Source organism: Humulus lupulus, chromosome 8 (assembly GCF_963169125.1).
Source record: "Humulus lupulus chromosome 8, drHumLupu1.1, whole genome shotgun sequence".
In the NCBI taxonomy this organism is placed as follows: domain Eukaryota; kingdom Viridiplantae; phylum Streptophyta; class Magnoliopsida; order Rosales; family Cannabaceae; genus Humulus; species Humulus lupulus.
Window position 1 is genome coordinate 39,325,559 of NC_084800.1, and position 11,590 is coordinate 39,337,148.

The 11,590-nt window shown below is 36.4% G+C and overlaps 1 protein-coding gene across 1 annotated transcript; it reads left to right on the forward strand.

Annotated features, from left to right (window-relative positions):
* Positions 1 to 7,008: 7,008 nt before the first annotated feature.
* On the forward strand, positions 7,009 to 11,163 carry LOC133796902 (BTB/POZ domain-containing protein POB1-like). Its single transcript, XM_062234599.1, has 6 exons — positions 7,009 to 7,482; positions 8,006 to 8,131; positions 8,504 to 8,625; positions 8,726 to 8,789; positions 8,913 to 9,192; positions 10,046 to 11,163. Exons 1-6 carry the CDS (start codon positions 7,224 to 7,226, stop codon positions 10,884 to 10,886), a joined length of 1,692 nt encoding a protein of 563 aa, XP_062090583.1. The 5' UTR covers positions 7,009 to 7,223; the 3' UTR covers positions 10,887 to 11,163.
* The last annotated feature ends 427 nt before the right edge of the window (positions 11,164 to 11,590 follow it).

Genomic DNA, 11,590 nt, shown 5'->3' on the forward strand with positions numbered 1-11,590 from the left:
GTTTCCTCAAGCTGAACTTCTTCGAGCTCCTCCAAAGGTTGGAGGTCAACTTTCTCCTCAATCCTTGGATCGATTTCCTCGTCAATTTCTAAAACCGTTCCATCTTTATTTTGTATGATAACGAGTGCCTGAGTGCTCGTTTGTTTCTTTCCCCTCAAAGAAATGCTATAGCACTCCCTTCCTGCCAATTGATCTCCTTTTAAAGTCCCGACCCCGCTTGGGGTTGGGAACTTAAGGGCCAGGTGCCTCACAGATGACACTGCCCTCAGCCCGACCAGGGCGGGTCTCCCGAGTAGTACATTGTAGGCAGATGGTAAATCTACCACCACGAACTCCATCATCTTGGTCACCGAGACTGGATAGTCTCCCAAGGTCACAGGGAGTTCAAGTAGTCCCTTCTCCTGAAAAGTCGTACAAAGTAGTTGCACATGCCTTCAGGTCGCGAAGGGAGAGTCCCATTTTCTCGAGGGTCGCCTTATAAAGAATGTTGACCGAGCTCCCATTATCTATGAGAACTCGGTGGACTCTCTTGTTGGCAAGCTGAAGAGTAATAACCAATGGGTCATGATGAGGGAACTGAACATGAGATGCGTCCTCCTCAGTGAAGGTTATCGGTTGCGTTTCAACCCTTTGGCTTTTTGGTGCCCTAGGTTCGGGTTCATAAGGAGACTCGTCCCCTGTCTTCAACTCGTTAACGTATCGCTTTTGAGCATTTCTGCCCCCTCCCGCGAGATGAGGCCCTCCCGAGATAGTTATTACATCCTCTCCATCAATCGGCGGGGGCTTGTCTTCTTCCCGAGATCGGGAGTTATTATTTTGTGCCGTCGAAGGCGCGGCTACTCTCTGACTCGCAATAGTCTGTCCAGTACTCTGGTTTTTGACGTACTGCCGGAAATAACTTCTCGAGATCAACCCCTCGATCTCGTCCTTCAGCTGTCGACATTCATCAGTGGTGTGTCCGGTGTCTCTATGGAACCGGCAATACTTACTGGAATCCCTTTTGGACTTTTGATTTCTCATTGGGTTCGGACGCCTGAAGGGGACCTGGTTTTCATTAGCCAGGTATATGTTTTCCCGAGACTCGTTGAGTTCGGTGTGTACTTTATATACGGAGAAATACCTTTCTCCTTTCTTTTTCTTTCCTCCTTCAGCCTCGTGGTTATTTCCCTCGCTCTTTTTCCTCTTGGAGGGATTCTCCGAGGCAGGCTGTGGAGCTGCTTGGTCAGCCGAGGTTGAGGCGGAGTTAATGTTTATCGTTGTAGTTTCGGTCTGCGAGGTCGCCTTCAGCGTTGACCTCGCCTCCTCTACATCGACAAATCTCTGCGCCCGTTTGTTAAATTCGGTTATTGACCTCACCGGTTTCCCTTGCATGTCATCCCAAAGGGCACTTCCGGGTAAAACACCAGCTCGGATAGCCATCAGGTGCCCACTGTCATCCACATCTCGAGCTCGGGCGACCTCTAGATTAAATCTTGTCAGATAGCTTTTCAGTGTTTCGCCCGGCTGTTGTCGGACGTTAGTCAAAGTGGATGCCTCTGGTCTGACTCCCATCATAGCTCGAAATTGCTTCTTGAAGTCTCTAGACAACTGATCCCATGAAGTTATCGAGTGCCTCTTGTACTTTTCGAACCAACTCTTAGCAGGTCCGGCCAATGATGTTGGAAACAACATACACCTGAGCTCGTAACCCACGTTACTAGCTCTCATAATAGTGTTGAATGTACTCAGGTGACTGCATGGGTCGGTTTTTCCTTCAAACGCTGGGACGTGAGGAATCCGAAACCCTTGAGGAAACTGAGTGTTAGAAATATTGGGAGCAAACGGCTCGAGCTCCTCATCAGATTCCTCGTATCGACTCTTCCCTCGTTCATTCTTTAAAAGCCTAAAGGCTTTTTCGAGCTGATCAATCCTTTCTTGGACTGGGTCCTTAGGCGGTGTCTGGAATTGACAGTCATTGATCATAATCCCAGGTTCGCGTCTCCGTGAGGGATCTCTACGCCCATTTAGGTGATTCCTTAGGTCCGGATTCGTCTGATCTCCCTTCCCCCTGCTCTGATTTAGATGATTTCGCAGGTCAGAACGATTCTTGCGACTTCCAGTATTTTTACGACCTCGGTCGCGTTTACTGACGGACCTGGTCTCTCCGAACTCGTCACTGGTGAAACTCATTGATCGGTAATTTCGCGATGGGTTCTTCCCATGTCGCCTCGTGTCCGCAGTGCGAGACCGGGACGTCTGACTTTTCTCAGATTGTGCGCCTCTCCGCTCCTGTAAAGTCTCCCTGTGTCCTTGTCTATCCCCCGTACGCCCTTGATCCTGATCCCGAACAGGTTGAGCGTTTCTGCGGGGAGGTGAAGGATATCTTATGGGAGACGGAGGGAACCGTATAGGCGACGGTGGTTGACTCCCTTGCCTCGGCCTAGAGGGTCCAGAATTTGCCCGAGATGGGTCAGTCACGTTCGGTGCGCTACCAGGAACCTGAGTCCAAGCCTCGGTAGGAGCTCGGTTATTCTCAGTTCCTGCAGGCACTTCCACATGTGGATTAGGCGGGACCCGAGCTCGGGTACTCCTCTGGGGCCTAGGAGGAGCAGATGGCTCTGCTGGTGCCGGAGGTTGAGTCGGCCTCCTCGTGGCAGCATCTTTTCGTGGTCGTCCACGGGGCCTCCGGGGAGGAACATGCACGTCCCTTGGAGGAGGGACTTGGTTTTCGCACGGAGGCGGGGGCTGAGCCACCTGCGCCTCTGCGACCATCCTGGTCAACTCCTCATTCCGTTTGTTTGCTTCTGCCAACAGCTGTTTCAACTGCCGGTTTTCCAGTTCTACAATAGGAACGTAACACTCAGGATTGTAGTACATATCCTCATCCCTCGGTGGAGGCGGTGGTCCCCGGGAATCGGAGGACCCACTTCTCTCCTCAGACTCCGGGTTCTCCATTGGTTGTTTTCCAGGACGTCTTGGGTAGCTTTCATCAGGGGTGTTCTGATTGTTTGTCGCCATGAATCTCTCAGGGATGAATGCTTAAGGCTCTCAATGAAAGCACCAAACTGTTGACGCCGTTTTTCGTCAACAGATAAAAGAAGAGCACAAAAACAATGAATGACAATGGCCAAACGAAACAAACAAATCAAACACACAGTTTTTTACGTGGTTCAGCAGTTAAATCTGCCTAGTCCACGAGTCTCTGTTATTAATCTTAAGATTATCTCTGAAAAATTCTTTAGCATGAATTCTCCAGAGTTTTCTCTCAAGGATCAGATTTTCGGTCCTTTACAATGGTGCATGGCTTCTCTATTTATAGAGAAGGATGCAGAATACTATCCCACATATTTTGGGTAGTTACTCTTTTGTGAATAAAATAAATGGCTTTAAATGCCTATAATCAAATATAAAAGGAAACGTTCCTGAAGACCAGGAAACGCATAACTGACCAAATAATATCCCACGATTCTTGGGGATTTACATTAATAAATGAGGATTACATCTCATATTTATAACACTTGTAAATATTCAAGATGATTATCGCGTATCTCTAAGGCTTTAGCATCTCAGGTCTCACGTCATTGTTCGAGCTAATGGCATCTCTCGAGATCACGTGTCTTTCGAGATCGTACGTACATCTAGCTCGAGACCCCCGATCCGAAGTCGTCCCCGAAGATGAGTGTGTTCTCAGAACTACCTTTCGAGATCGAGATCATTTCGAGCTCATATATTCGAGGTCATATATCGTACTTTGCAGGCTCGATATACAATCCTGGAGCATACTTCAATCCTTACGAGACCATTTGTTGCGAATCCAACTTTCGAGGTCATATTTACCATGGCTCGAAATCTGGGCATAACAAATGTCATGTTTTATTTTTCTTAAAAATGTAATATTCAATTTTTATAATATAACAATTTAAATTAAGTGCAAATTATACTATTTTGTATTTTTCATTAATTCATATATAATTATTACTACTTAATTGTCTTTATTAATATTAATACTTAAATAATATTAATATTTATTTATTAGTAGAATTATTTATTGATGATTAAAAAGAATAAAAAAAGAGAATATTTTTATTTGAAGTGATTTGAGACAAAATAGTAATTTGAAGTGAAAAATGTGAAAAAATGAAAAAGATACTCCAACTCAACTTTAGAGTTAAATGAACAAAGTAACAAATCTCTCTTTAATGTACTAGGTATAAGTACTTTTGTTTAGTTTTATTTAGAAAATATATTACTTTATTTTTATTATATTTATTTTATTGTCATATATATTTTAAACAAATAAATAATAATTTATATGATAAAAGAATGACATAAACATATTAGAAAAAAAAAATTAAACCAAATTAGATACACACTTTTAATGTATAAAGATACGGTGCATTATAGTTTTAAAATTAAATATTTTTTTCTAATTTTATTTTAAAAAAATATCTACGAATTTCAATGTAATATAATATTAAAAAATTCTAAATTAAAATTATGAATATTTAAAAATATTATTTGATCAAATTTTAATTATTTAATTTAAAAATTTTTAAAGCCAACAAAAAATTATATATAAATATATGTTATTTAATTAACAGTTAGAGCAATTAAAATATAAGTAATTTCTCATTAAAAAAACTAAATAAATGGCAAAAATAAAAATATGTATATTTATATCTTACTTTACTATTATATATATGTTTGGATAATCAAAATATGTTAAATGAAAAAATAAATAATTAATAAAAAAAACTAAAGTACATAAATATTTTTCGTTTATAGTTTTGAAAACATAATTGAAAGAGTAATTTAAATATTTTAATATGAAATTTTAAAATATGTGATGAGAAATTATTATAACTCATTTATTACTTATTATTTTATTTTTTAATTTATTTATTTTATTTAGATGATTTTATTATTTTTTAATATATTTAACTTATTTAGATAACTTTAAAACTAACGGTGTTAGAAAATAATAAAAACAAAAGTGTTAAATCTAACTTATTTATATACCTTTAAAACTAACTTAAAAATAGATATTTATCAATTATATTAATATAAATTTAAATATTATAAAATATCATTATTATAATAATATTTGATATAAGACTACATATATAATAATTATATTAATATAAATTCAAATTTAAATGTTATAAACTATCATTATTATAATAATATATAATACAAGACTAGATATTTAATAACTATATTAATATAAATTTAAATATTATAAAATATTATTATGATAATAATATTGTACGCCCTGATTTTCCCACGGGCTGATTAGCAAGCTGAGCTGCGGCCTAACCATGGTTATCTCGTGGATATCCCCCGCAACCGGAGCTGCGTCGTAAGGTCGCACCTCCTTAGCTCGAGGTAATCTAAGGGTTCGCCTCTGGTAACTTAAAGACAGAGTCCGGGCTCCGACGACCGAAGGTCGGGTCAAGCATCTAGCCCGCAGTACGAGCTGGGGTTGAAGGCTGTGACCCTTTATAAAGTCAGTCACGCAAGGTAAACGTGCATACATCAGACATCACGTGTCTGATATATTGCTGACTTCTCGGACACGCAGCAGGAACGTACGTATATAGACATCCTCAACTAGGTTGGGCCGTGCGACCCATTATCCCCTTACCTATTGATTTGACCACACTTATGTGTCAAGTTTATGAATTAATCATGAATGTCACAAAGTTGACATGATAGGTAAGAAGGTCACGGGATGACCTTCTTACCAACTCTCAGGTGCATTCTCCTATAAATATGGAGACCTTGGGAGTTAATAAGGGTTGAATTATCTCTTGTAAGAAAGACCCTAGAATTGTATCCCCTGAATATAGCAATAATATCGACTAGTGGAGTAGAAGGATTTTAACATTCGAACCACTTAAAAAACGTGTCTCGAGTAGCCATTTCATTTTTCTAAGATCATATATCTGTGTCGGTTCAACTTTAGCATTAATCCCTTTCTCTTCTTTTCTTAATTTCCTGTTGGCGAAGAACCGCGTCAACAAATATATAATCCTATTTTTTTACTAATTATATTAATATGAATTAAAATATTATAAAATATTATTATTATAATAAATTTTTATACTAGACTAGATATTTAATATTTATATCAATATAATTTAAATATTATAAAATATTACTATTATAATAATATATAATACATAATTTTTATTTTTATTAAAAAAATTATTATTTATGTTTAAAAATGTTATTATATTATATATATATTTTTAAAAATTGTAAACAATATTTTAGTTTAATTTTTCATTTAATATATTTATGCTATTTTTTTATATATAATATTATTTATTAATTTGAAATATTTATACGAAAATGATACAAATTTAATAAATTATATAAATAAAATTAAGTAAACTTGCGTCTAATATAAAAATTCTTCATAAAAAAATACACAATTTAAATTTTCTCCCTCAATAAACAAAGTAACAAAACTCAAATTGTTTTTTTTTTCTTTTCTTTTCTATTAAAAAAATCGCAATTTGTTGTTGCAGTTGGGAGGAACTATAATTATTATTTCATTTGCATCCCGCGTTTTTTTTAATTCATTAAGAAAATAAGTAGATTCTTAATTAAGTAAAACAGTAGCTGTTTACAAAACTGACAAATCATAACCCATTCAAATACATAACGTTTGATCTCATTTCAAAGCTCTGTTTCCTTATCTTTTTCCATTTCAAAATTATAGGGCTATAGAACTAACTTTTTTCTTTATTCAAAATAAAAATAACTTAATTAACTAAAACAAACTTTATTTATCATGATAGAAAAATGTATCTAAACATCCAGAACAAGATAACAAAATCTAGTACTGAAGAATACCCACCAAAATTGACCTCATGGTTGGAAATTGCATTATATTTTCTCTATAAGGTTTGGCACGGTTATTGTACACCTCACAAAATTTAAAGTGTGACACAAAATCCAAGTCAGATGCACCAAACCCAAAACAAGAAAAATATTTTTAAAAATAAATAAATTAAAATAAAAAGAAAGCCAGAGTGCTGAATCTGTTATTCACAATATTTTTTTTCCCAATTAAATTTAGTTTTTCCTTTCTCATCCTAAAAATTCACAATATTTATTTTACCCTAACCCATAATTGAAACTCTCATTTTGGTAGCTTTGGCCCAAAAATCAAACAACCCATACCTCCTCACGCGCCGCTTCTTCTTCTCCTTTTTCATAAGCTTTGGTCTCTTTCGATGATGAGGGATTTGAATTCGGATCTGTTTGACCTAAGAACGGAGATGGACACGGCTGAGTTTCCTCGGAGCGTTTCATCGTCTTCCGATGCCGATTTCGCCTTCGCTTTCAACGATAGTAACTTCTCCGACCGCCAGCTTAGGATCGAGATCATGGGTGATACACCCGAGACTAGGCTAGAATCCGATGCCTGCACCAGTATCGCTGATTGGGCACGCCACCGAAAAAGGAGGAGAGAAGATATTAAGAAGGAAAACGGTCGGTGTTCTTTTTTCTTTTCGTTCTTTCTTCTCTTTATCTTTTTGGGTTTGTTGTTCCTTTTAAGTTCGAAGAAATTGGGAGAGATGGGGTTGTTAATGTTTTCAGTTTGAATTCGAATTTTGAATTTTGGGTTTATTGATTGTTAGGTGATTTTGCGTTGGGTATCTGGGCTAAACCCATAATATGGACGAGATTTAGGTTTCTAGTTAAATAAAAAAGGTAATTTAAAAGAAAGTTAATCATAAGACAATGAAACTGGAAAATTTAGGGGTTTTTTGAGTTTAATTTATAAAATAGAACCCTGAATAATACTTTGTATTTATTAAACTCGAACGTTAGGAACCCTATAATCCATTAATTGAGCTGCAATTTTTGTTATTGTCTTTTTAATCTTACTACATTTTTATTTGAAGTGAGCTCTGCTAGCTGATATATTTGTGATGAGATTTTCTTTATTATGTGAAAACAGTGTCCTATTGTGCTTTGTTGATGATGTTTGGTTTTCATTTTTTTCTTTCAGTTGTGGATCTAAGTGGCTGCCCTGAAGAACAAATCTTGAATTGCAATCAACCAGACATAGATGATTGTGATGGCTGTGAAAATCCGGATGAGGATACAGTTGCCATGATTGAGGAATCACCTTCAGGTATGACCCTCTTATAATCACGTAGACTATTCCAAGTAATTTGAAGTTTTCTAATCAAAGGTTCATTGTGTTAGACACATTCTGTTGCTGAATTAAGTATAAGATAATTTTTTTTTTTTAATATTATTATTTTAGGGCTTTTCTTATTTCTGGTTAATTGGAGTTGTTTTTGTATGTTTTGAATTAGGTTTTTTTAATTGTGCTATATACTAATATGTATAAAGGCTCTGTTATGTGAATAAAAGAATATGCTTTTCCTCTTTGTAAGATTGTTATTTTATTTTTATTTTTTCCATTTAATTTTTCTGTTCTTCTCCTTTTCTCTTCCTTCTTCTACACTGCATACTTAATTTTACGCATGTATTTGTATAGGCGATGAAGGCGCAAACAGCAATGAGTCAGACTGGAGCATGGATTTTTCAACAGTTGTGAGAGTTAAAACATTGCATATCAGTTCTCCTATTTTGGCAGCCAAGAGTCCATTCTTCTATAAGGTACAGTACAGAACATATTAGAAAATTTGATATGATTTTCCATTATATGCTGGCTGCATTAGTAAATGGTTTTCTTATATCCTTGTCTTGTATTCTTTAGCTCTTTTCAAATGGAATGAGGGAGTCAGAGCAACGACATGTAACTCTACGGATTAATGCATCTGGTATGACTGATTTTGTGTAATCTTTATCTCTTATGCTACTTCTTTGCTTATATTGGAATTATGAACTTATAGACTTCTTGTTGAAGTGACCTTAAATCTCTATGGTTCTTATTGGTGGTACAGAGGAAGCTGCTCTTATGGAGCTCCTAAACTTTATGTACAGTAATACATTATCAACTGCTTCAGCTCCTGCTCTGTTGGATGTGCTGATGGCAGCTGACAAATTTGAGGTTGCATCATGTATGAGACATTGCAGCCGTTTATTGCGGAATATGCCCATGACACCAGAGTCTGCATTGCTTTATCTTGATCTTCCCTCGAGTGTCTTGATGGCAGAAGCTGTACAACCATTAACGGATGCAGCCAAGCAGTTTCTTGCTGTTCGCTACAGGGACATTACTAAGTATGTTTACATTTTTTCTCAACAATTTTTATTTAATATTTTCACCATTTCACGTAATTATATTATAAGTATTTTGGTGAAAGGGGAGTAGTCACACTGAAAAATCAAGTATTTATCTGAACTGGCATATCGTGCTTTATCAATATTTTCCCCCATTTTTGCTTAATTGATTTCTTTCCAGACCTAGCTGGGTGGTGGAAGGGGTTGTCACAATGAAAAATTAAGATTTTGAAGTCAAGGCTTTTCGTGCTTTCTCCTCCAATTTCTTTTTTTTTTGGCCTTATTGTTAATAGTCTTTTTTGATAAGTTCTCATTTTGCTTGTATATCAATACTATTTCATTTACTTCTCACACGATGGAAAATGGTTACTTTATAACTTCTAATCTGGAGTGGCCTTAAACTTACATTTTTATTGGTTATTATGCTGTTATCCCATGCAAAAAGAACGATCATTTTTGTACATAACAGTGATCTAGTTAGATCTGGGTGGAGGTGGTGTCATATAAAAAATTAAGACTTTTAAGTCACTCTGATTCTGCTCATATTTACACATTTTTCTGGCCTAAGTTTTAAGGTACATGCTGTAAATTAAATTAACCTATAGTTTTATGTGGCCGAAAGTTACTGTACTTGTCTTGTATCTCTTATGCTATATTACCAAATGCAAATTGCAGATTACTTTTGTTCGTATTCATGTTGTGGTCAGTTACACAGTATAGCTTGAAGGCATCTGTATCTATGGGATTACAGATTCACATGTCATTTAGCTTTTACAATAGAATTTGTTTCGTTTTATCAGAAGATGCTTGCGATTTGATTTTTTTGGGAAGCTTATTCAGTTTCTTGAACCAGGTTTCAAGAAGAGGTTATGGCCTTGCCTCTAGCTGGAATAGAGGCGGTTTTAGCTAGTGATGATCTCCAAATCGCATCAGAGGATGCTGTCTATGACTTTGTGTTGAAGTGGGCGAGGGCTCAATACCCAAAACTTGAAGAACGACGAGATGTCTTAGGTGCCAGACTTTCACGATGCATTCGCTTTCCATACATGACTTGTCGTAAACTAAAGAAGGTCTTGTCTTGTAATGATTTTGATCATGAAGCTGCAACCAAGCTTGTGCTTGAGGCCCTCTTTTTCAAGGCTGAAGTTCCCCATCGTCAACGAGCAATGGCTTCAGAGGACTCTTCTTCCTTGAACCGTCACTATGTGGAGCGAGCTTACAAATACCGTCCTGTTAAGGTGGTTGAGTTCGAACTTCCTAGGCAGCAGTGTGTTGTGTACTTGGACCTTAAGCGTGAGGAATGTGCAAATTTGTATCCTTCAGGGCGGGTTTATTCTCAAGCATTCCATTTGGGAGGACAAGGTTTCTTTCTCTCAGCACATTGCAACATGGACCAACAGAGTTCTTTTCATTGCTTTGGTTTATTTCTGGGAATGCAGGAAAAGGGGTCTGTGACTTTCGCCGTAGACTATGAATTTGCCGCAAGAACAAAGCAAGTGCAGCCACACCCGCCAAACAACCAAACTGAGGACTTCTTAAGTAAATACAAGGGCAACTACACATTTACTGGGGGCAAAGCTGTTGGTTATCGAAATCTATTTGCTTTGCCATGGACCAGTTTCATTGCTGATGATAGTCCTTTCTTTATAAATGGCGTCCTACATCTTAGAGCAGAGCTTACGATCAAGCACTGATTTCTCTGTTGGACCAAGTGTTTTAGATCTCGAATGCAACTACTCTGCTGTGTAGCTCTAACCATTTTGTTTATTTTATTCGTCTCTATGCTGTATGTATTGTCCGCGAATGCAAAATGGAATAACCAGATATCACGCACTTGAGACCCCCCCTCCAAGAAGGCTGATTATTAGAAATGTTTATTTATATATTTATTAGCTTCTTGACACTCAATGCTGCATACTTTATGAATTGTGAACAAAAATGGCTCCCAAAACTACCATTTTCCTACCTTCATGTCAAGATTTAGTATGGTTGAGTTTTATAATCAAGACAATCAACATAGCATTTATTTACATAAATAGTCTGAAATATACAAATATGAGAAGATGATGTCGATTATAAAAGTTTAAAGGTGGAATGTGGCCCTAAATATAATTATAGTGTCAGAGTTATTATCTTCTTTTTATTTTATTCTCAGATATTTAATTTGATATTGCTAATTATAGTTGGTGTCTAATTATTGTGTGTAAAAAGGAGTATTTGGTTAAATTTTTGTAAATTGAATTATATTAACATGAGAATATGAGAATTTTGGATGAAAAAAAATAAAGAAAGATGAATAACCTGACTATTTAATGTTTAACCAGTTGGTTATTGATTCCAACTTGTTCAATACAATCCAACCTAATTAAGTTAAAAATAATTATACATTATTAATATG